The sequence below is a fragment of the Odontesthes bonariensis genome, chromosome 22 (genome assembly GCF_027942865.1).
Source record: "Odontesthes bonariensis isolate fOdoBon6 chromosome 22, fOdoBon6.hap1, whole genome shotgun sequence".
Taxonomy (NCBI): Eukaryota; Metazoa; Chordata; class Actinopteri; order Atheriniformes; family Atherinopsidae; genus Odontesthes; species Odontesthes bonariensis.
The window spans coordinates 19,181,092-19,205,944 of NC_134527.1; the positions used below are offsets into that span (position 1 = coordinate 19,181,092).

Consider the following 24,853-nt stretch of genomic DNA (forward strand, 5'->3'; position numbering starts at 1 on the left):
AATGTATTTTGCATGGTATTTCCTCTGGTCTTCTTAAGAATATTTTCATCATTTTTATCCAAAGAGGAGACAAGACACATTTGTTAAGTTTACAATGAAGACACGAAATTCTCATATGCAGGTCATTTCTCTCCCCCCATCTCTGTATGCAGATCCACGTAAATATCCACTTCTTGTCAAAAATATTTATTCCTGCCATCTTGTACATACTTCCAGTCATCTCATTGTGGTCATCTCATTCTGTACATATCCCACCTCAATTGTATTTTTTTTTCAAAGGCACAACTTCTTTTTTACTTGTTTCTGCTAAGTTAACTTTTATTTAATGTTCTGCGGCTCAAATTCCTGTGTAAATTATACATTTGGCAAATAGAGAAATTCTGATTCTCATTCTGCATCACCTTCTCGGTTGGGTACATCCAAAGAAGAAGCTTGAAAATTTTCACACAACAAAATCATATCATGTATTTAGGGACAGTGTTCTGGTTAAAGAAATGCGAATATCGGCAGTATCTGTAAGCATCCCTGGTCAGTGCTTGAGCAACCTGCCCTGTCACTGTGCCTCATTCAGGTTAGCCGGATCTATGGGGTCACCCCCTGGAGAAGGCGTGTAGTTGCTCGATACAACCGCTGGGCTTGTAACTTGACACCTGGCTGTGCGGTGTGTTTGCCATCGCTTTACCCACAGAAAGCCTATTTAAAAAGGAAAGGGATGAGTCCAATGCTCCTGACTCCGTAACCCCCTTTCTGAACAACCCAACATTCTCTCCGGCTGCGCGTCCCTCAATCTGGATCTGGCATAAATGAATGAAACGCAAGGGAATATCGACAAACAATCGCACAGGGAAACTCTCTGTCAACCTAGACGGCCAGAAGGAATTTATGACGGGCTTGACAGACAATTCAACATGAGTTTTTCCCTCTGGAACTTCATCTCAAGATTGTCAAATGCGTAAAACGGCGGCCGGTGTCTTCTGCCACCTTGCAAAGGAGTCACGCTGTGATTAACGGATCAGGTTTTTGACTGCCAGGACAAATGAATACAAATGAATTTAGGCACCCGAAGGAGAGATTGCAGAACCTCTCATCTAGACACAAAGTAAGTAACATTTATTTAATAGTGTCTGTGCGCTCTGATGAGACGCCGTGGGATATATATTCCCAGCGGGGACTGAGTTTCATTTTAAGGACCTGGATGCTTCCATGTGCTTACCTGTGATGTGCCGGCTGGCTGTGATCCAGCACACAGAGCAGATGTCCACATGGGGACTACAGAGGCTCTAAATAGGTTCTGTTTGGACCATATATTTGTCACTCGTATGACACGTAACAATGCTGTGCATTTGATTTGCCAAAAAGATCAAATTTGTTGCTTGTTTTAATCATTTTTAAATTTCTCAAAACGTACATAAACTGCATAAACACGATCACTTGGCAAATTGTGCGTGTTGCCTTTGATATTCGACTTAATGTGTCTGCTTCTATACAAAACAGACTGTGATACTCAGAGAGATGCAGTGCATTTAAGTGTCAGAGATGTTTTCTTTATTTCTTTAAGCATGTGTACACAAGGTGCCCGTATGAGCTCTGCTATGTAGTGTTTACTAAACTGGCTCATCTGTCAAGCGAGCAAACAAGGCAATCATCCAGACCTATAAAGTTTCACGAGAGGCTCATCAGCATCCGCCAGACCGTTTGTATCTTGTTAGGATGCTTTCCACGTTTTCCCTTTTTACGCATTTCTACAGCCACCTTTACGCGTCGCCGTTAAAAGAAGATTTTCTTCAGGTGCTTGAAAGAAAGTGCTAATAAAACTAACATAGCTATGCATTTACATGCGTCTCGACGACAGCGTCAGTTTATTTAAGAAAACATCTGCAGATTAAATTAGTTTTTATCACCTCGTGATAGCCCATAAAATGCAGATGCTTGTTGCAAGTGCTTCCCCATGATCCTTACAAATAGTGCGAACACATCGGTCTGTTGTGATTCTGATCGAACTATTTGGTATTGATGGGGCTGTAGTGAATGATAGTAGATTCAACAACCTCATGTTGCCCTCATATTGAAGAGTCAGTGCTTCATTCATTTTTTTTGTGCATTCAGTCAATGATGCATGCCTCTTTCTCACACAAATCGATATGAGGTTTTACTGCGCTGTTAAAATCTGGCTTAGTTATTGAATGATCTCGAGAAAGTGAGGTAAATGGAATTCCGGGGACTGAACCACCGTCAATTTTTTTTTTTTGTCACATTGTGCCAAATGATTTTTGGACCTAAATGGATTTTGGGGCATTTTGGCATAGCTTAAAAAAAAAAAGAAAAAGAAAAAAGAAAAGATAAAGAAGGAAATAAAGAAAGAAAAGAGGTTTTCTTCCTTCAAAGTTTAGAACTGCAGCAACGACACTACCAGTTTCAGATTGGCATGGATTGTGCTACAGAGAAAAAGAGTACCTGCGAGGCATCAGCTTCAGGTAACATCACTTCACCACATATCCACATGGTGTCGCCCTTTCTCGTTCCCGACTTTTCACAAAGTTTATTTTTGTGTTTATTTTAAATTTCTAATAGCTGTAAATGTAACATTTTAAAATGTGGCTAAAACAAAAGAAAAATATTCAGATTGACACGACCTGAGATCATCATTGTTGATATTAATCAAAATCCTTTCTAAAGCCTCTAAATCCTCAAACATGTTATGCTTCATTTGCTCCTACTTGAAACAAGACTGATGTGTAAATCATTTTGGAAATGAGTCATGAAGTGAGCAGTCAGACAGTGAGCGACTGCTTCACAACAGACAGAACAGATGATGGACATGTGAGTGTACCACAGGACTGCGCACTCTCCTCCTCATCAGCCTTCATTAATGTCAGCTCATCCTTAGGAATTTTCCGCTGTGTGCTTTGTGTGTGCGTGTGTGTGTTCACGAGGTAGGATCACCTTTGGGAAATCTTTTCAGGGAATCAGTGAGTAGTCCAAACATGTGAACAGAAATGGAAAATATACATAGGTTTTTCTGTGTTTTCTCCCCTTCACTGGTTATGGTATAGCAGACATGTGGCACCCAACTTGTATGGTTTTGTGTGTGTGGTGTGACGGATGGACGGACGGACGGGGCATTTCCAATGCAGTCAAAACAATAACCATATCATTAAAGAGTGAAATTTACAACTTTGAAAGAAAACAAGATCATTTTGTTTTCATCCACACATCACTGCATTGTCCACACTCACTGTCTCCATCAGCCTATTGCTCCGTGTGAACAATTCAAACTTTGTTGAACACTTTGGATATGTGTACTAATCAATGTTAAGATCCGCTGGTGAAGAAAAAGATGGTATCAGCGGCAAAATGCAGTGTTGTCCCCCTTCTATCTTTGATGTGTGAGTACAGTGGCTCACAGCACACAATCTATTGTCTGGTTTAAGAGGAGTGGTTGTTCATCCAGCCTGTATTCTGTTCACTCAGCTTACCAGAGAATTCCCTCGAGGAGTCATGTCATAGCTCACTGTTGCAGTAAGAAAACCACACTTGTTTGAATGTACAGACGTCAGCCTTTCTCATTTAAACAACCCCCCCTTTCACAAATCCCTCTCAGTGCAACCACCTTCAACTGTTCCATAGAGGAAAAACCTCAACCTGTCACGTACACTTCAAAAGCAAATCTAATGAAAATCTAAACAAGCTACTGAGAGCGTTTGATATGACAAGCCAAAGAAAGCAGTTTCTTGGGAAACTTGGTCCAGTTTCAACAGATTTTGAACAGCCAGAGGAACAGAATGAGAGTCATTTTGCTTCAGTTAAAATTGCAGCTTTCATGACTCATTTTTCAGAGCACGGATCTCTCCTCAGCTGATAAGACGCTGAATCAGGCTGTAATCACCTTGGAGTCAGGAAAATATAGGCAAACATGCATCCTGTGTAACCACAGCCAGCTGTGTGTGTGTGTGTGTGTATGTGTGTGTGTGTTTGTGTGTGTGTGAATGACTGTGATGAAGCTTTATTAGCATCTAGGAGCGGGAAAAGCAGGAGACATAGACACCACAAACATCCATGGTGTACACACACTCACCCTGATTATAATCATTCAGGCCAGTAGAGGAAGCTGCTACTAGTTAATGCTGAGGCTATTTAGAGAATCACCTCCACAGGGAGACAGACACGTCTTTGTCAGGGAGAGTGCAGGTAAATATGTTTATGCAACAGTTTTCTTTCATTTCCACACTGTTGTATTTGGAACCTTATTTGGCTGCTTCTCTGTGGCCCTCAAGACACAGCTGCTATACACATTTCCTCCTCCAATGTGTGTGCAGCCATGTGTGTCTGGATGACCTCCAGTGGTAAACACTGGCTCTCCTGCCTGTCACCAGATCTCGGTCCCCCACTGAGCTCTCAATCCGCCCACCATTCCGTTTCTTTAAGTCCTGCTACACACCTGGATGTGTTGAGAGTGTTGAGTGAGATCTTTTTGCTCTTTATGCGTTTGTTTATTGGTTTTGGAAGAAGAGATGGTGGATAAGTATACGATAGTATTTTTGTCTCACAAAGCACAAGAGGGGGGGGTTGGGTTGAGATAGAAAGGTGCTCTAAGTGCTTTTGCAGCATCCAGCTCCCATTTGTTATTTTCGCTGCAGCTCTTTTGCAGACCAAATTTTGATGTTAATCTCAGACTGATTTATAATATTATGGTATATTAAGATTCATGCCACAGATTCCCTGATGACAGATTTGTTTTGTATAAAAAATATGATTCAGACATTCCTCTTAGAGATAAAAGTACCGGCACCATCTTCCTAAAAGTCGTCTTTTATTGAAAGGTCAAAACTGGCAGTTTGTTCGTCAATACTAAAGATTTGTGTTATAACCATTTTGTGAAAATCCATGTGAGTGGCTGGGCTGTTTGGCCAGAATTTATTATCAATCGCAAAACGCACACTATGTAATGACTTTAATTAAACTAATGACATAAGTTGTTATTACATAATGAAAAGGCATCACTGTATATCCACTTTCATACGTAGATTATTATTGAATTAGGCTTTTAGGTACAGTTTATAAATGCCTTGAGGAAAAAAAAGATACCAGACTGCTTTAAGAGTTAAACAACTATCTGATTCACTGCTGTTTGACTGATGCCTCCCTATAACAACCCTTTTTTCTCTTCCCTCAGGAGAGCCCTATTGCTCTGTACAGTTTTATATTGTACTTGTTACCTGGGACTTACACAAGTACACCCTGAAGGTAAGCCTCCCATCCTCTTCATCTTCTCTCCTCTCTTGCATGTGCTGAAAAGTTTACCTCTGTAGAAAATAGAAAAAGTAACAGTAAAGTATATTAGAAAGCTGAGGAGATTTTAGAGTTACTCTTTGCCTGTTTGGTCAGAGCCCAAGTACATAAACACATTGCTATGGGAATTGGGCCAACCGTTGCCATGACAACAGGTGTTGAGTAAGATAAGTTGAGTAAGCAAGGGAGCGATCAGATTATAGATCGTTTCTGTAAAACCACTCCTGTCTCTCTTTGGTGATTTACAACATTCAGCTGACAGGATGTAAATGTCACAGTTTTAGATGTACAACTGCTATTGAAGCCTCATCTTGGCAAAGCATTTATAAGTACTACAAGTTATATTTTAGTGAAAGTATATCAAAAGACAAAGGGACAAAGTGCAACACTGCACATATAATGATAAGCCATTTGCAGCTCCTCTTGGATTTGCAAAGCGTTAAAAAATATTTCCACGTTACATTTGTGACACCAACTGTACGCGTCCTGCTCAGCGTCAAACAGTGGCCTCACACAGAAACTAGCTTGTGAAAAAACATCAGTTCGACATTTAGCATTTAGGAAATACAAATCTCTTTTTGATGGTGGAGACCAGAGTTAAAAGAGAATGAAAATTAGGCAAACACTCACAGACCAGAGACACAACTTCAGATGAAAAATATTGTTGCTTCATAAGTGTTTGACATAGCATCTATTTGCCAATATGTTTCCCTTTGAAAGCAGCCCAGTCTCATCAGAAACTGTGTAATAAATACGATTGTCCTCTTAGCGAATATGTTGTAGTGTCAAAAAGTTTGTAACTTGTGACGTGTTAACATATTCATTGGTTGTTGTTTTCTGGAGGGCAGGGTTCATGTGACAAAGCATGAATGGCAAAATGTGTTAACTGTAGCCATGTAGATTTTTGTTACTGTCTTACATTTTATAACCTGTAATACTAATGATTTGCATTAATTCTAACTTTAATCGTTCAAGGGTGAGAGCGCAATAGATAGGCAAGGAATCACGAGTGGTAAGGATGTAGTAAAGTCTAATAGATGTTGAAAACATTCTGCAGGTCAAAGTCTTGAATTCACAAGATCGTTTATGTAGGGGCTATTAAGTAATAAAGGTCCATGGATTTGCTGCTCCCACCATCCGTTTGTGGTCAACTCAACGGAAACTACATGTGGGAAGTGGATGTCATAATAAAGGAACACATATGGATGTTGATTTTGATGTTGATGTGCTGATGAATTAAAGCTTCAGCTGTACCTGTGTAGGCAACAGGGGAAGGAAGACATAGTAATTGTAAAAATGTTTAGCCTTTCTTGTGAAAATGTAGTATTTTTCACTGTGTACTAATATAACTATTGCATGTTCTGTCATGGGATCAGGTGATGTTATGTCAGTGTTGTGCTCACAAATTTTCCAGCCAACCAAGTAGTCCACCAACTCAGTAGCAGGTTTAACATGCAGTGTAAAATTCAATCAGTATCCACTGACAGCTTCTAATCCTTGATGATGCTTGATCTGGAGGTTCTCCACCCAGTTGTCATACTTATTTGATGTAATTAAAATGTTTTGGGGTAACTTGTAATCATTTGCACCATTTTGTGGTTCTTTCTGATGAAACGTTATTAATACAGTCCCGTGAATCAGCCCCCACTCCTCCTTTCTTTTTCCTTCTAAAAAATTAAGGCAGTCTTTCTTAAGTTTAGCACATTCAGCAGGGACATTTTTTCGGTTGTAAATCGCTGCTGTCAGTGAGGCTTTTACAGCCTAGCAAACTGTCAGAAGTACTGTTAGTGCATCCCCTTGAAAGCTGAGGTTGTTCTGATTAAGAATCTGGAAAAGAAGCCCTGTTTTCCATGCACTATTACCCTGCCACACACAGTGAGAAGAGGCGTGACTCAAACAGCTGTGCTAAACAAAATAAATAAATAATCAAATTTAGAAAATAATAAAACTCCTCCTGACTACTCTGTCAGGAGGCAGTGCAGAAAACAGAATTACTCTCTGGACCCCTTAGTATATAACTGGCTTAAGCCTGTTTTTCAGAGCATTAGCCCAATTAGCGAGTTGAGGGTATTTCTTCATTCATTGCAGCACTGCATGAGCACAATATAGAAGCTGATTGTATATATCGGGGCACCAAAGTAGCATAACAGTCAAAGAGCGTACCTCTTAACATCCACTATTGTGCCATTGCAGTTTCCTTCTGTTGTTTGGTCACTTTTAATTCTTGTCTGTGGCATTTTTCCGTGTCACATTTCCCACGGCCCCCATGTTTGTATCACTTCCAAATTGCCAACACAATGAGAAACAGTTTTAAATTGTACACAAAGCTTCTTTTATCATATTTTGTCTCCCCATTGCAGCTCCAGTCGTGTGGGGGAAAAAAATGTGGTTTTCTGTTTTATACATTTGTTAACATGTAATTAATTTTTACAGGTGTCAGTTCAAAATGTGTTATGGGAAATACATGCAATGTATTGCTGTGGGGACTAAGAATATCACAAATGACTCATTGTGAGCTCATATTGGCCAGCAAAAAGGAGAACTCACTTGAGTGTGAATCAGTGACCTCATCCTCTACAGTGGATAAGATTACAGAGTGAAGAGCCTTGGACTTTCTGTCTGTCCTCCTTGAGTGACTTAGCTCAGAGAATAACTATAAACTCTGGCCATGTGTTCAACATACGTCGACTCAGATACATGCAGTATGCTGTAAAACCACAGGGTTAATATACAGTATGCCCCAGTAATAGCACAAGATGTATTTAAGTAAAGACATTGGAAACAGCAGTCTATGACCAGAGCAGACACATGTGATGAACATCCTGCCTCACTGCAAAGTCTTGTTGTCCTTTACAGCAGAAGAGACCACACAGAGTGGAGAATTTATTGTGGATGGGTATACAATATACCCAATGTAAGTCTTGCTTCTATTTTACGAAGCCCTAATGTTTTGAGGCAAGAGGAAGTCTTGCAGGCTTATGTAGGACATAGAGAGACCATAAAGAATTAGTTGTACAAGAGAGGCAAGCTTACATTTGGAACACATTCCACTGTGCAAAAAAATATTTTTGATATGTTTGAGTACAGGTTTGTATGAAATCATATACATATTCAATGCTGAGTACTAAATAAAGCAGAACTGAAGTTTTGATTTGGCTTGACACTAATAAGATCTCTTTCTCCAGCTTCTCCCTCAGGTCTCATTTCTTGTTACAGTAACTGGATTGCTGATGGGGAATTAAATTTCCCATTAAGTTTTTCTTTTCCTTTTTTTTTTTTTACTTTCCATGCTGTTTCTGTGCAAAATTTCCAAAGTCTGAAGTCCAACAATTTAATAAAGCAAGCCTTTCATTGAAGGCCTTACTCTGCACGACTTACCCGTGCAGCAAACATTAGAGCATTGCATCGCATCTTTCCCATTCTATAGGCATGTCCCCATTAGACGAGAACCAGTGAGTGCAGGTCAGAGTGAGCCCAGTGACTATAGATGGTGAGGGGCCAACAGATCACAGGTCATCAGAAGAATGAGAGTTGGGATTATTGAGAGAGAAATGCTGAACAGAGTCAAAGTTGGCTGATAGACTGGAAACTGTATTCTGGGTCCAGGGAGGGAGATTATGTACTCACTTGTGGTTGCTCTGGCCACGTTCTAAATATCAAATCTGGCTCCACTGATGAGAATGATTGACAGGAGGAAGGAGGAGGAGATTGTCTGGTAATCTAGTTTCATTCACGAATGACCGGTAGTCTTAAATCAAGGAGGTTTTTCTTTGATATCATTGCAGCAAGCATCACCAGCACGTTTGCCCTATATTTGTCAGCATTATACGGTATCCAATGATCTTTTCCCACATGTGGAGCAATGTGTTTGCTAGGTGGCTACTAATAGAGGATTAGGCCCCTAAGCCTGATTGTACATTCCTGGTACTCGCTGCATTGGCCTTCAAAATTACCTCCACTCGCCATTATGTTTTCAAAAACGTGTGGTGAACACCAGCATGGCCTACAAAAACTGTGAAATAAAAAGGAACCACTACCTTTGGTTCTTCTGCAGTGATTTTACTCTCAATCATCATTCTGACACTATTATTTTAAATTGGTAGAGTACTTTTTCATGACAATTCCCTGGTCATCTTCCTCTCCATATCAGAATCTCGTTTAAAACTTTAGTGACTTCATCAGGGGCACTGAGAAAAAGTGTATATTAGCATGGGAGTATGCATTTGGAACTAAATGTGATCAGGTTTGGCTGAAGTGGAACTATTTTTGTTGTAATTCAGCAAACTTCGACTCAGTTTTGAATTATGGGCTAAGATTGCAGATGTTCATATTTGAGTTTATGTTATACCTTTAACGGTTTGCAGGCCTGTAAAGAAATAAACATGCAACACTTGTTGTGGGCACACTTAAAGCTGTTTAATGCATCACAAAAGTCTAACTTCATAGAATATGAGAAAAACATCATTCTCCAGTACATAAACATTTCAAATTGAAACTGCAAGAGCGCCTTTTTGCCACATTTACCCACTCAAAGAGCAGGATAAACCAAAAAAAGGTTTTACCATACTCTTAGTTTATCATCCTAGTTTTATGTCCGTCTGGAGTTAAATCTGATTTGGTCTGAAGCTGCTACAGAGGTGATCTAATCAGCTTTAAATCCAGTGAGTTTGTTTATTTTAGTTTTATTTACTTTTTTAAACCTGCCCATTCACCCTGCAGTATTTGAGCTCCATTATTTAGTGAGCTGCTGTTCCAGTGTAATTCTGACATGATGTGTTGAAATGCTGCCATGTCTTTCATACGGGTTAGCAGCACTATGCATTGTTTTTATTTTGTTCATGGGAAGTGTTTGTAAAGCTTGCTCATAATCCAGTGAATTCAGGCGATTTCTTTTGCAGAGCCTGTTCTCACACATGAATTTTTAAATAATCGTTTCAATTGATCTTGATTTACCTTTGACAAATTGTTGCTCAAGTGTTGTTTCCAGTTTTACTACCATTTAAGCATGTTTTATTCCACAGATGACTGTGATGTGTTATATATATATATATATATATACTGTATATATATATATATATATATATATATATATATATATATATATATATATATATATATATATATATATATATATACTGTATATCTATGGTATAAATACATGAGCAAATCAAACTATAGTAAAAGTTTCTAATTAGTCCCGATGCTCAGTTGCTCTTCTGTGTCTTGCACGTGCCCTGCTGTAACCTTAATGGGATATTTTTACAATTTGTCATACCATACTTTCACTGTGTTTTTGCTGTGCATTGTTATTGATGATTGTGTCAACTATGGTAATTCCTATGTACTAATTTTGCAGAACATGAAGAGGATGCATGAAAAATGCATTACATTAAAAAGATGTGATAAGGATGATAATGTAAAGTCTATCATTCAAAGATAAATCTTAAATATTTTGCCAAGGTCGTAAAGGGGTCACATAACAACAGGCCTGTCATAATCATTTGCATATCTAACGCCACTCTCTTCTTTCCAGATGTCGACATTCTCCAGAAGTTGGGGCTTAAGGGAGAGAAGCCATCACGCTCTGTGCCAGCAGGGGTTATTCCATTCAGATCGGGGATCATCCTCAACCAACGGGCACACATCGAGGCTCCACTGCGCTCAGTCTTTCCAGCGGGCATCTGGCCCAAGTTGGCACTGGTCCTGAGTGTACGCTCACACCGTGTCAACAGTGCTTTCCTCTTCACCCTGCTCTCAGGCCGGAAGCAGCTCCTTCTTGGTCTGCAGCTTGTACCGGACAGTCTTGTCCTACACACGGGACCAAACACTTCTGTTTCACTGCCCTATGAACCCCATGATGGCAAGTGGCACCAGCTGGCAGTGGGAGTTAATGGACAGACAGTGACTCTATATGCCTCCTGCGGAGAGCAGAGTGTTCAGGCAGACTTTGGGTGGGACAATGAGGAGGGACTGGCTCCAGAGCTCCAGGGCTCTTTCCTGTTGGGGAGGACAAGCCAGCAGCAAGCGTCAGCACATTTTGAAGGAGCCATATGCCAGTTTGACTTGGTCCCTTCTGCACAGGCAGCTCACAACTACTGCAGGTATATTAAGAAACATTGCAGGGAGGCTGACACATTTAGGCCTAACCTTTCCCCTTTACTGCCTATCTTACCACGAGGAAAAAACATCTCATCTACTGCTACTACCCCTAGGCACAGTGGCCCAGAAACCACCAGAAAGTCCACTGGCTTGAACCTTGCCAGGAGTGTTGCTGCTGCTGCATCAGCTGTCAGATATGTGGCACCCTCCCAAACAATAAAGCCAAATGATGGGACCATCTCCACTCCCTTGCTGGTAACTGTGATACCAGTTACAGCCCAATTTGGTTTGGTTGCCCCATCTCCCAAGACCAGGACCGAAACTGTAACGGCACCACTCAGGTCAGCAGCACCACCCACAAAGCCACCAACCTCAAGACCCTCCACTTCTAAAGTTTCAACTCAGAAAGCCTCCAAACCCACAACCCCAAGGCCCACTCCTCAAAACAGCCCCAAAAAGGCAATTGCAGGAACAGAGAGCAAGAGGAAAAATATTACTCCAGCCACTATCACCACCAAACCCCCAAAGACGAAGCCTGCCTTACTAGATCAAGCTGCAGTCCCAAAGAAACCACAACCTACGACAGCCAAGAAACCATCTCCTAAGCCTAAAGTCCCATCCTCCAAAGCCACTGTGTCCAAACCTAAATCAAATTCTGTCAAACTTATCACTTCTAAGCCAACATTACCCAAAGTTAGCCCCTCAAAACCAACAATCTCCAAATCTGCATCTGCTAAAACCTCAAAGCCCGTCTCCAAACAGATTATCAAGCCGACAAAGCAAACCAAAACCATCAATGCTCCAGTCACTCCACGACCCACCAAGCCGTTATATAACACAGTAACACCACCTGCCACTGATGGTTTCCTGAGCTGGGAGGTGCCACCCACACAGTTCTCAATGCTGGCAGGACCTAAGGGTCAGAAAGGAGATACAGGCTTGCCGGTAAGAACATCTGTTTAGCCTGAGCTGGCTAGTTAAAGTGTTGTTGTTCAAATGCCACAGAAACGCTAGTTTTGTGTTGGCAGTTGATGACTTTAGATCAGTAAAATGGTCTAATAAAGGTAAAACCAGTCCGTCGAGTGGAGTTTGATTCAAGTGCTAAATGATTAGAAATGAGAGACCTCAGATGTATATAGGTTACTACCACCTTCTCCTTTCCTGCAAGGGACAGATGATCATCTTTTCCTCCCATCTTTTCTCCTTTCTCTGTGCGTTTAACCCTCCAAGCTGGGTGTGACGTGTCAGGTCTGATGCCTTGCCTTGCCGTCTCTTCAACAGATTCCTCTGTCAGCGAGTGCTCGTCGAGGTCACATAGCCGCCTTTCATAGCAAGGTCAAGAGTCAAAGGCGAAATGTCAGTAAACATTCAGTTTCCCTATGCAGGCGCAAAGATAGCCCAGGCCTTTAGTGTGTCACTTGAAGCCAATCCCTTGAGTCCCTTTTTTCTGTTCAAGTGCATCTCAACCAAGCATTTGTAATTAAATTCATCTTATTGTTTATTTAATTTGGGGGGTAAGTTTAGTGATATCTGCACCTACCAGAGTGTAGAAACAATTACATTATTAAAAGGTCAAGCTGTTGAGATGTGCCGCGTCACACATGTTTATACATATTATAAGTGCTGAACTGTCGGTGCAGTTCTTCACGTCTAAACACGGCCATAACAATCAGACCTCTATATTTTTATGTTTGTCTCGATATTTCTTGTTTGTGCTTGTTACCTGTGCTTCGATAATTGACATAAAGTGTGAGCAGGGCGTGTGGGTTTGATAGATGCATCTGGCCTCTCATTTGCAGTAATTTTATAATTTGCTACTGTAGACTGCAGAGCACAGTGGGTCAAGGATTGGCTAATTTACCTCTGTACAGATGACCACACCAGACTTTACTGAAACAAGACTGTCGTTCAGAGAACACTGCCTGTAATCTTAATTAGAAGTGCAATTATCTAAGGAAATAGATAGATTGCAGAAAAGTTATAGAGGGAAGTTTTAATGTCCATTTACTGTAAATGTGTAGTTACTGTGCTAAGGTTCATGTTTCTGTGCCAAATACAGTGTCTGTTAACTTAGAAAAACTGTTCCTGTTCTTTAGAAAAAATAGCCTGGGGTGAATTTATGGCCAAGAAGTAAATTAGATCAGTATTATACAGTATTATATTTCCTGGAAAATGAGCAAAGATGAGCAATAGTGACAAAGTTAGGTAATTTTCTATGCAGCAATAGTTTCAGCTCTGCCTACTTATCATACACTTTGTCTAACAAATCTGAAAGTGAGAAGCTAGGCTCAAACTTATTAATCATTAAATAACTTCATTATGCATTCCTCTTTCAAACTAAGACATTGAGAGTGTGCAGCAAACCCAGCAGAAGTGTGATTTGGACTTCTGTTTCCATCGTGCACAAACTGGACTGAACTGGCTGCCAGGACAAACATCCAATGCAGACACAGATATGGTGCAATTCCTTCTCACTGCTGGATGTGTTCCACTGCACACCTGAATGTGATTTATATGTTCTGAATTTCACTAGAAGTGAGCGTTGGCCGTGAAATCAAATTTGAATTAAAGAAACTATAAAAGCCCTTTGCCATTAAACTGAATTGGAAATGTGGTGGTTGGAAAATACTTTGAAAGCAGCAACAAAATGAGTATCTTGCCATTGATGGAATTATGCAAATAGGACAAAAACGGTGGGAGTAAAAAAACAAACACGTGTAAAGAGGAACGATTGAAGCAGGGGGTAGGTGTGAAGACGGATGGCAGTGTGTGTGTTGACGGATGTTTAGGCCACCATAGAGCACACCACCTGCATCTAGAGGGGTGGTCTCAACTATGGAGGTCATCCTGAAGGAGGTGGTGGGGATCCAATTTTAATCTTCAGCAGAACGTAAACCAGATCACAGAGAGACACAGTGTATGCAGGTAGTAATCGTGATTGCAATAACCTTTAGACTTAGTATGTGTGAGCAGGTTGCTGTTGTTTTGAAGTTTGAATAGTTTTTCCCTTGTCTCTTAAAGTTCATAGCCTTGTTAAAATTGAGATGAGGAAACCCCAGAAAAGGTTGAACACTGACACCTCTTTATGGTAGATGATGCTGCTCTTCTACCACATTCTCATTTCTTTGTCATCTTTCTTTGGCCCTATGTCTAACAGTGTAGTGAAGAAACGTTGATCCATTTTACATAGAACAAGACATTTTAAGATTGCCATATATATGCTTTAACAAAAACTGACTTCTGAATCCAGAGTCCTAGAGGCTGGCCTTGTTAGCCAAAATAACCACAAGTGCTCTGTTTTTCCTCACTTCCCGTTTCCCTCTTTTTTGATTAAAAGAAAACGAATGAGCGCAAGCCTGATAAAGACACACAGGGGCATTGAGTGGCGCAGGAAATGACCTGTTATTTCTAGTGTTTCTACAGTTTCCTGCCACACAGGCTCAGAACTTCTTGATGGATAAGGCTGAACTCTCATCACCTTGAGATGGAATTACTTCAGAGGGAAAGGGTGTCACTTTTTACCCTTGCAAACACAGTGCTGCCTGTGTGATATGGACGGGTTCGCTGTGTAAACACAAAAAAAAGTCTTAATAATGTGATGGTTTTGACAGATATGACGGCAGAAGATTGCTTGGGTGTTGACAAAGATCATTTGTGTAGTATATCAATATTCAGTACTGACAGAATCATTTCTCTCCAGGGACTGCCAGGACCTCCAGGGAAGCCAGGCCTGCCAGGCAAGAGGGGTCCTCGGGTAAGTCTCCTCGGTCACATTGAAATACCCTCAGCCACATGAAACACACTTCCATTTGTAACCTCTAGAAATAGTTTTTTTTCCATAATTGACCCCCAAACAAATTATTGGTATGTCTTAATGTAGGCTTATGGTGGGTTTTTGTGGGTTTTGCGTTTCTGTTTTTACTGCTACTGCCGGTACGTGCGTACGCGTTTACTGAAAGTTCTTACACAAATAGCCGTAATAAGAAATTCAGACATACGCATAAACAGACAGACAGACAACGACAGCCTGTATCTATGTGTTCCAGCCTTGAAGCCCTGGACTGTTTTCTGCAGTTACAATAATAACCTGCCAGGCTGGGCTCACACATTGCTTTAAATCCCTCCCATCAACCAGCTGACACACACAAACTCTCTCATATACTCACACACAAAGTTTTCCTATGCAGGCGGATTGACCATATTCAGCACAGGGCTGCGAGTGCTGACCTCCCACCCCTAAGCATAAACAGGAAAGCTCCTATAAAGACGGCCTTTCAAAAGGCTGCCTGTGCCGCAGGATGCCTAATAAAAGCACTGTAAACAGACACAGAACACATGGCTCCACTGGACTTTCTTCTCCTGACTGAGCTGTTGCAGCAGGCTACACCATCACTTCATGGAATCCCTCTTTGGACTAATGAAAAGCCTCTTTTTCCAAGGCAGTTAAATAGATATAGTCTCATTCAAGGGTCTTCTTTCAGGAATTCTCTTTTACTTCTTCTATACTTCTTATTTTTCTCTATGTCCCTCTCCCTCATGTATGGATTGACATGTTTCTAAACAGCAGGGTTATAATGCATGCCCGCGATTAGGGTTGCCAACTCCCTGAAAAATAAATAAGGGACACCTCATTAGAAGGGCCGGCCGACCCGAATGCCTTCCCCCTTCCTGGCCTGATGAATTTTTTAGCCCCTTTTTTTTGTGAGCGAAGCGATTTTTGAACTATTTGACATGAATCTGAATTGAATTAGATGCAATTTTTTTTAGTGACATGAACACATGTGAAACAAATTATTATCCAGGAATTCACTTTAATACAAAATACCAAAATTAACTGAATAAAAATAATTATCTTTCTTAAAGGAGAAGTTTTTTTTTTTTTTTAAAACCTGGTCCTTATTTCTGGCCTAAAATACATTCATCTACTCGATAACAGTTTGGTGAAAGTCGGCGTCCTTCGGAAGATATTTAGATCACTGGAGATTAGCGTATATCCATATAACAGGAGAGAACAGGGCAGAGACAATACAGCCTCTAAATAAGGCATTATCTGTCTTTATTTCACCGATACTTTACGACCAATGAATAAATGAATGCATACTATTGCATACTATTAGCTCAGAGCTGCCGTGTTGTTGTTATTTTGTAGTTATTTGAGTGGTGCAAAAAGTCTACATTAAGAGGTTTCAGAGAGTTACATGGTTCTGTAAAAGCATTCATAAAACAATACAGCAATGTACTGATATTAGAAAACGTACTTTGTACTTTTGAATACTTAAGTATTTTTAAAAGTAAGTTTTCAGTATTTTAACTTGAGTAAAATTTTGAACTTGTGGTTGAGTAAGATTTGACCATGAGTATCAATACTTTAACTCAAGTACTGGAGTTGAGTACTTTGTCCACCACTGCTTAAAGCAGTGTCTGCTTACTGTCACTCATGCACGCTGCTTTGTTGTCTTCCGCTATCTTCTCCGCGAGCAACAGTACCTCCTCGACCAATGAGCTGACAGCGTATTCTCGTGTGTGAATATGCTGTCAGCTCATTGGTCACAGAGCAGGACAGGGCCTGGGAACAAATTTACCATACATTTTCATATAAAGCCCCGTTATTCATTTCCATTGGCATAATACTGACTATTTTTAGACTCTCACAGTAATACGAGACAAAGTGCGTCCCTTTTCAGCTCAATACGGGACAGGTGCTGTTGTTTCTAAATACGGGACGATTCCGTTTTTCAAGGGACGGTTGGCAACCCTACCCGTGATTGAAATGTCCATGTATTCTTTATTTTATCCCTCAAAAACCTGCAAGAACATAATATTCCCATTAGTTTCAACTGTTTAGGACTAATGACCAATTAAGCATTTAATGTGTTATCATAGTGATTTAAGATACTGATATAAAATGGCAAATTTGATAAATGTATCTACCAATCATTAGCATTTTTGGCATCATCATGGTGCACATGTGAGCATGATGACGATTTAAGAACAAGCTAGCAGAGCTAGAAAGGTCTCTGCCTTTTTAAACACTTTATCCAGCCAGTGCAATCATTCAATTGTGCCCTTGTGAGAATAGAGTGAAAGACTATACACATATCCAACACTTCCTAGTCTTTTCTGCTTGTCTTTATATTGTTTTCCACTTGTTTGTAGATATTGTGGAAATCTACAAATGCACATAGTATTAATATGAATAGTACTTATAGACAAGTTGGTCCACTGTCCTCAAAACCTAAGTCATGGGACATTGTCCAGAGTCAATATGTTTTTGGGTGCATGTGTTTGCATCTTTACAATTGTTTTTTATTTGTATTGATCTGTCTGAGAGACTGAGAGACTGAAAGTCTTTGTGATACACCTCTTCTATAGATGTATAAGGAGGTCTTTATCTGGCTTAAAGCTGTTTCAGCTCCTCCAATCTAGACTCTGGTAGGTGTTCCACAACATTACCAAACATTAAGTGTTTTTCTTATGATCCAAATCAAACTTACCTGAAATAAACTTTAATTAGACTTAAATATGCAAGCTCAGTCCTGAATGAACTCGGTCAAGCCAACTTTACTTCTGTGTTAAAACATTTTTGTGAAACCGGGCTGCAGATTATTTTCCAACTATACCCTAGAGGCGCTGTAAAAAAAAAAAAAGCAAAACCTTTCTATTCATCTCATTATATTGAATACTATGGATAATTTTTCCATTAATGACTATAAAATATTAACAGCAAAATGATTAAAGCGGTTGGTATGCACTGCAATGTAACACTTGAACTATTTGGAGCCTGATCAGGTTTGGACAAGCACGTCTGTTTTTAAACCTCACTCATCAGCAGTATGTATAACCCATTCACCTCATACTGATTTACATCCTGGTGGCTTAGACATTGCCTTTGTCTGGCCCAGAAAAGCAGCTGTTGAACTGCCTGAGGCATTGTCAGTGGAAGTGGCTGTTTTGCAAAGCACAAACAATGAAAACAAGTCTTTTCAATAAAAAGGCACTTGTAAAGGCCATTGGTTTTGATGCAGATTTAACAGGGGTCACTTGCAAACACATTGCCAGTGTCTGTGTCTGACCTCATAGTCATTTTATTTAACACACACGTGTATATAAGAGTGCATACATGCAACATCACCCATCCCACGCTGTAAAGCACAGACATAAGTGGCTATGTTTATGGCCTGCCTATATAAAGAGTGACATTATGAAGAATTCCTGTAAAAAAAATACAAATATTTACACATATGCAAACATGCATTCCACATAAACCCTTGCTTTATAAACTCCCCTCTCAGCCAGATTAACTTGTGGCTTCAATTTGGGACGAGAGATTTACCACATCAGTGAAATAATAAATGACAAACCTGATGTTATGGTTCAGGCTCACGAGTGGAGAAGCATAATTTGATCATAAGCAGTGATGTGCAGAACTAGATTCCTATCCCTGGGTTTTGCTGTGGACAGAGCTGGTTGCAGCTCGGCCAGTTTTTGCCTGACCTTCTGTAGCCTTGGATTACTGGAGGTCTGTACGATGACACACAGAGCACCATTGAGTCCAAGAAGCCCCACTCATGAACCTTGATCCCTGATCCCGCGCATGTGAGTGTGAGATGCCGTCGCCATGGCAACAGATGTCTGTTCAGAAGCTTTTTCTAGGTGTCCATTAATAGCCAGACAGAGCTTTTCTCGAGTCTGTTTGTGGGTGTATAATGACGATGGTTGTAGGAGGGTGTGAGCGGAAACGCTGATGCATCATGAGTGCACAGACCTATAACTATCTGAGGACCGGCTGCACGTATTCGCCTGGAGCCTCTCAGGTCAATAGGGCCTTTGTCTAAGCAAAAAAATCTCTGTCACCCATCTTTCCTCATGCTTCCCATCCACAACGCTCCTCTGTCACTGAGCAAATTTCACCAACCTTGCTTCACCTGCATGGACTCAGATCCAGGATGGACATATAGAAATTCGAAAACTATAGAATAGAATAGAAAAATACTTTATTCATCCCCTAATGGGGGAAATTCAAAAATAGAGCATAAACAAATCTCCAATTAACTAAAGGCAAAGTACTGTGTTGTTTTGGTAACACCAGGCAATAGATCAGCATTTTTAGGGGTCTTTATAACCCCTATTTGTATGTAAACTGTGTGCATGGGTCTTGGCTCTGGAAAATTACTGTAATGAGTTTCATGATAGTAAAAATTACTGACCATGTTCTAATTCTCTATATTTGCAATCCCATTTAGTGTTTTAATGTATTTTAATATCACATTTTAAACATCTTGGCATAACGTTAGCTCTAGGTTTCCATCATAATTCTCAAACATGTCATCACCTTTACGAGATTATAATGTTTTTATTGCCTAAGCTAAACCTTGCATTACTTAGTATTTCCCTCTCCGAATACTAAGGTCATGGCATGATGTATTTAGCTATGAAAATATTGGCTGTCATAGCAAATTAATTTACTCTGTCTACTAAGTTTTACCGTAAATAATGTGACATTCGGCTGTAAGTTCCGCTCTTCTTTTTCAACAGTGGCAAGACATGCTTCTGAGACTCTATCGAACAGTGAAATATTTTCTTGAATCCTTAGAGGAAAAGGTCCTTTTGTGTGTATAGGAAAGGTAATTATGAAGACATCCAGTAGTTTCACATGCTCTCTTAATCTAATGTTAGTTAATTAGACGTTGCACCGTAGCCTCTTATTTGGCACAGCATCATACAGAATCTCTTTTATCTTTAATACGGTGACTGTATATACATTTAAAGTGTCTTTTACGAGCTGGTGTTTAAAGTCAGACTGAGTTTACAGCATAGCCCATTAAGAGGTCTTTCTTTCTTTTCTGTGTGGGAATGGAACCGTGGGTGTGGTTTGATGCATCCAGATTCAAGATCCACATGTACATACAGGATACAATTTGTCTTTGCTCTAGCATGCGTTTATGATGTTTGAAAATTATAGATGCAAGCAGATGCACTGTGCGAAAAGTCCTGAATCACCCCTGATTTCTTTGTAAAATGCCATGAAAACAGAAAATGTGTGCAGTTATTTAAATTAATACATGAAAACATGAATGAAAATGCGCTATTTAAGACCAAGATTGAATTTCAATATTTGGTATGACCACCCTTGTTCTTCAACACAGCCTCAACCTTCTTAAACAAGTGTTCTTGTCATTTCCTTTAAGTAGCCTTCAAGAATAGTTCTCCAGGCTTCTTGAAGGACTATCCAAAGCTCTTCTTTGGATGTTGGCCGCCTATTGTTTCGTTCTCTGTCAAGATGATCCCACACTGCTTCAGTATTTCGAAGACTGGGCTCTGGGGAGGAATCATCATTCCACAGGCCCTGCTGCCACTGATTTTCAGTCCAGTTCTTGTGTCATTTGGCATAGCTCAGCCTTTTCTCCCTGTTTCTCTTTCTCAAAAATGGTTTCTTGACAGCCACCCTTCCATGGAGAATCTCTGATGAGACTTCAGTGACCAGTGAATGGATCAGCTCACAATGCATCTCTCAGGTCCTGCGTCAAGTCATTGTTGGATATTTTTTCCATTTGTTAAGGACATCACTTTTACATGCTGTTTATCTGATGTAGATCATTTTTAAACCTGACTCTTCTTTTGTTCGACAATTGTACAATTTTCTCCTACTTCTTTAAGTACACAGCACTTTGGGAATCCATTTGTTGGTGAAAACATTGTATTTTATGTCTGTCAAACTGTGTTATCGTTGGCATTTTTTTGTAAGCGTGACTAAACAAATGAGAAGCAATTATCTGTCATTGCAAAAGGCTGATAAAGTAATTAAATATACAACTTAGAGCTGGCTCCTTGCTCAGTTGTCTGTTATGTGTAGACACAACACTTGTTCATCCCTTAAGTTAGGTGCCTTTTTGTGCATGAATGACTGATGATGCATAGGTTAGTGTTAAGTGGTTGAACAAGTCAATCATCCTCTGAAAACGTTCATGGACTGGACTGAAAATTAGTGAAAATTGCAGCAAATATGCTTTCAGAAAGCCCCGAGAACTGTTCTTCAAGATCCCTTTAAAAGATTACGACCAAGTCTGGCTCCTTGGAAGCAAAATATAAAGAAATTAGGGGTGAATCAAGGTTTTTATACCACAGAGACGCACATATAGAACCAATAGCTTTCATTTTTATATATATTGTCACAATTTCGGGCTGCAGTAATAGTGCGCATGAATTGAAACATTTTACCCACAAGAGCCACAACAACGTCCTTGCACTATTGCTCAGAGGTTCGTATTTTATTCTTTATTTGATAGCAGTCAGCTTATGTTCGCCCCACCCTGGTCCTCTCTAATTAGACACCTGTTTTGAGAGAGAGGAATACAACATGGAGGGTCGGCGTATAGGACCACATGTCGATGCCAGCCTTTGCCTACTAGTGTACTGCCCAACCTTTGGTTAACCACAGGGGTAATTTTGAAGCATGTAATTCAAACATGTCCAGTTTGTTTAAGTTTATTTAGGGCAAAACAGCGTTCCTTAACACTATGTGGGCAGACCACTTCTTGTGGAATGCCAGCTGCATAAAAACCAAGAGTGAAAGGGGGAGTATGTGGGCCAAAAAAGGGGCAAGATCTTGAGAATCCTTAAAATAAATATATTTTTAAAAACTCTTTTTTGCCTTTAATATGTTTGAAAATCTTGAGGCGTTTCAGATTTAAATAAGATATTGGATACCTCTATATTGCTTAAATTGCAAGTTAATGAGACATGATGGTCATTAACTTTTAAAGAAAGATCAGTTACAGAAAAAGGGATTTATGTTGTCATGTCTGCAGCAGACCAATAAGTCAGTTTTGGAATTTTGCTGAAAGGACTTTTTTTGTCAAGCTGTATAACCTAGCCCAAACCCCACAGTGTTTTGGGTTTTTTTCTCAGTGGGATAATAGAGATTTGCCTGTCTGAATATCAGTAGAATGTGGGTTTTGATGCTTCAGACCAGATCACGAACATAAAGCCTTCCTGATTTGTTTTGACTCACCTCAATGAAACTCACTGACCCATCTCTTAAAGCACTCATGGCTCTTTTTCCACTCAACTCGCTCAACCCTTGACCCAGGACGGGAGTAGGTTAGGGGCCCAAGGGTGCCACACCACGTGGAGGGCAGGGGTGAGGTCAGGGATCCACAGGAAAAACTCACTCAGAAGAAGAGAAGGCAGACAGTCAGACGGATAGATGAATGGTGCAGCAACCCACCCCCTGTGCTTCTGTCTGCATGCTTCTGTTCAAACGAAGAAACTGGTGTACATTCATTCTCTGGCTTCCAGAGTTTTTCTGGTAAACCTTCCCATGAGGGCTTCTGGATGGAGTGCAATGGTTCACATTACCAGTGTGCTGCCACTGCTGAGGTTGCTTTGTTAGTGTTCATTTCCTCAGCAACTGCCAATGCAGAGAGAAAAGCACATCAGCAGAGGAACTCAGATTCCAAATGTTTTGACACGAGAGGATCTGCATTAATCATTAAGATGCCTGGCAGTTGTGTATTTGTTTGTGTGCATGTATCAGAGGGAGAGGGTGCATTGTGAGGCAACATGGGCCAGGAAACCACAACCATCTGTTGAATCAGCTCCACAGAGCCCAATTTTCCATGAGCTCCTACCCCCAACACCAACCCCAAATACCTCTCACACACACACGCAAACAGACACACGCACAAAGTTAATGTATAGGAAAATACATTAAAATAGCATGAAGGCTGAGGTTCTCCAGACAGTCTTTGATCTCCTCTTCTGCGATTTTATTCACAGCAGCAAAGGCACCGTCTGCATCTGAACATGATGACGAATGATGAATGAAACCTATCACCTTTTGATTTGATCTCCCTGTCTCTGATTTTGTTTTTTTCTTGTTTTTTTACACAGGGCGCCGCCGGTCCACATGGGAACCCTGGCCGACCTGGTCCACCTGGCCTCAAGGTACACGCTGTTGGTTTAACTTAAGACAAGTGAGCCTTTTGTGTTTTGGCAAAAAGAAAATTCTTGCAACCATGATGGTTTTTCCAATTTAATAAGTTACAAAGTTTTGTGTCCCATGCTGCTAGTTTTATAATAACCTTTTTTTTTTTTTGCCTCTAATCTAAATGATTATCCAATGGGGACATTTTGCATTTTCAGTTTTTTGTATATCAGCTGGAATCCATAAAGAGTAACAAGGGTAATGGAGTTTATGGCTGCCGAATCAGGGTCATCTAAGTTCATAGCAAGGCCACCATACCTGGCAGTTTGAGAGACTACAAACACCTCACTGTTTAAACTGAAGAGTGTTGGTATTCCAGTCAGTGCTGAAACTTTACGCATTTTTTCTATTTATTTTAGAGTCTCAACCTTTAAAAAAAAAAACAGTTTATGTGTGTGTTTATAAAACATCATGCACTAATTTACAGTTCCTGTGTAAAGTGAGAGGGAGTCTTTGCTTCCTCTACAACCTGAGCAGAGAGAGAAGAAAATGGTTTGTTGACACCAGAGGGGGTCGGAGTGATTTATCAGAGCGTCAGGAAAAGACATTATGAGTCGGAAAGTGAGAACTGCAAATAAATCTGTCCAATTTTAACGTGTGAACAGGAGGTGACCCTACCCAAGACAAATTCTCTGCACCCCCCTTGCGATTGTCCGGACTGATGTATACCTTTGCAAACACCCTTGACCTCTGACACTGTCTGTTTAGAGCAAAGAGTGAGAGCAATGCCTTTATTTAAAGTTCATTATGGAAATGCCTTAGATAAGTGACAACTGTGGTCACATTGACCAACCCTATCACCAGAGCCCTGACCTCAACAAGGCCAACAAGGACTGTGTTGGTGGGATTTGGCTATTAGTTCTTCTCTTTCCATGCAATTTCAAATTACATTCCACACTTTTCAGAATCTTCTTAATATTATTATTCCACCCATATATGCTTTTAGTTGTCATGTAATCGGGAAATGCACTTATACGCTTCATAAGTTAGAGTTAACAGTGATCAATATCCCTCTAATTAATGTCGGTACTGTAAATATTCAGAACTAAATCCAGCTAATTAGCTTAATTTAGCACATCCCCTCGAGATGGGTATGGATTTTTATTATCATTGGATAGTACTAGTTGGTAAATGACAGGTCACTGCTTCTCCTGTCTTAATATGAAGTTTAATGCTCTGCTGGCCATAACGTCATGTTTAACGTACAGAGAGCAACTCTTCAACCGTGCACAAAAGGCTACTTAAGCAACTTCAAACTATTTCTATTGGTGAACATCAATCAGCAACAGCAGTCATCATGGGTTCTTCATTATTTCACTAAAGTCTTTCTCCATGACATCATTTTTCTTTTTGCAAATTTACTGCCGGAGATTATTTTTTATCTTGACTCAACTTTCATGTCATGTCTTTCTGAGATGATCTGTTACCCCTTTTCCACTTAAGTTACAGAAAAAAATTCAAAGCGCATCTGGTGGTCTC

General features: G+C 40.2%; 1 protein-coding gene across 1 annotated transcript in view; it reads left to right on the plus strand.

The window, feature by feature from the left end:
* Positions 1 to 665: 665 nt before the first annotated feature.
* col27a1a (collagen, type XXVII, alpha 1a) overlaps positions 666 to 24,853 on the plus strand; it is a 71,471-nt gene continuing 47,283 nt past the window's right edge. The window contains exons 1-5 of the mRNA XM_075455292.1: positions 666 to 1,099; positions 5,174 to 5,244; positions 10,823 to 12,333; positions 15,089 to 15,142; positions 23,281 to 23,334. Of these exons, the coding sequence (XP_075311407.1) occupies positions 1,047 to 1,099; positions 5,174 to 5,244; positions 10,823 to 12,333; positions 15,089 to 15,142; positions 23,281 to 23,334 (1,743 nt within the window). The 5' untranslated portion in view covers positions 666 to 1,046. The remainder of the gene's footprint in view (positions 1,100 to 5,173; positions 5,245 to 10,822; positions 12,334 to 15,088; positions 15,143 to 23,280; positions 23,335 to 24,853) is intronic.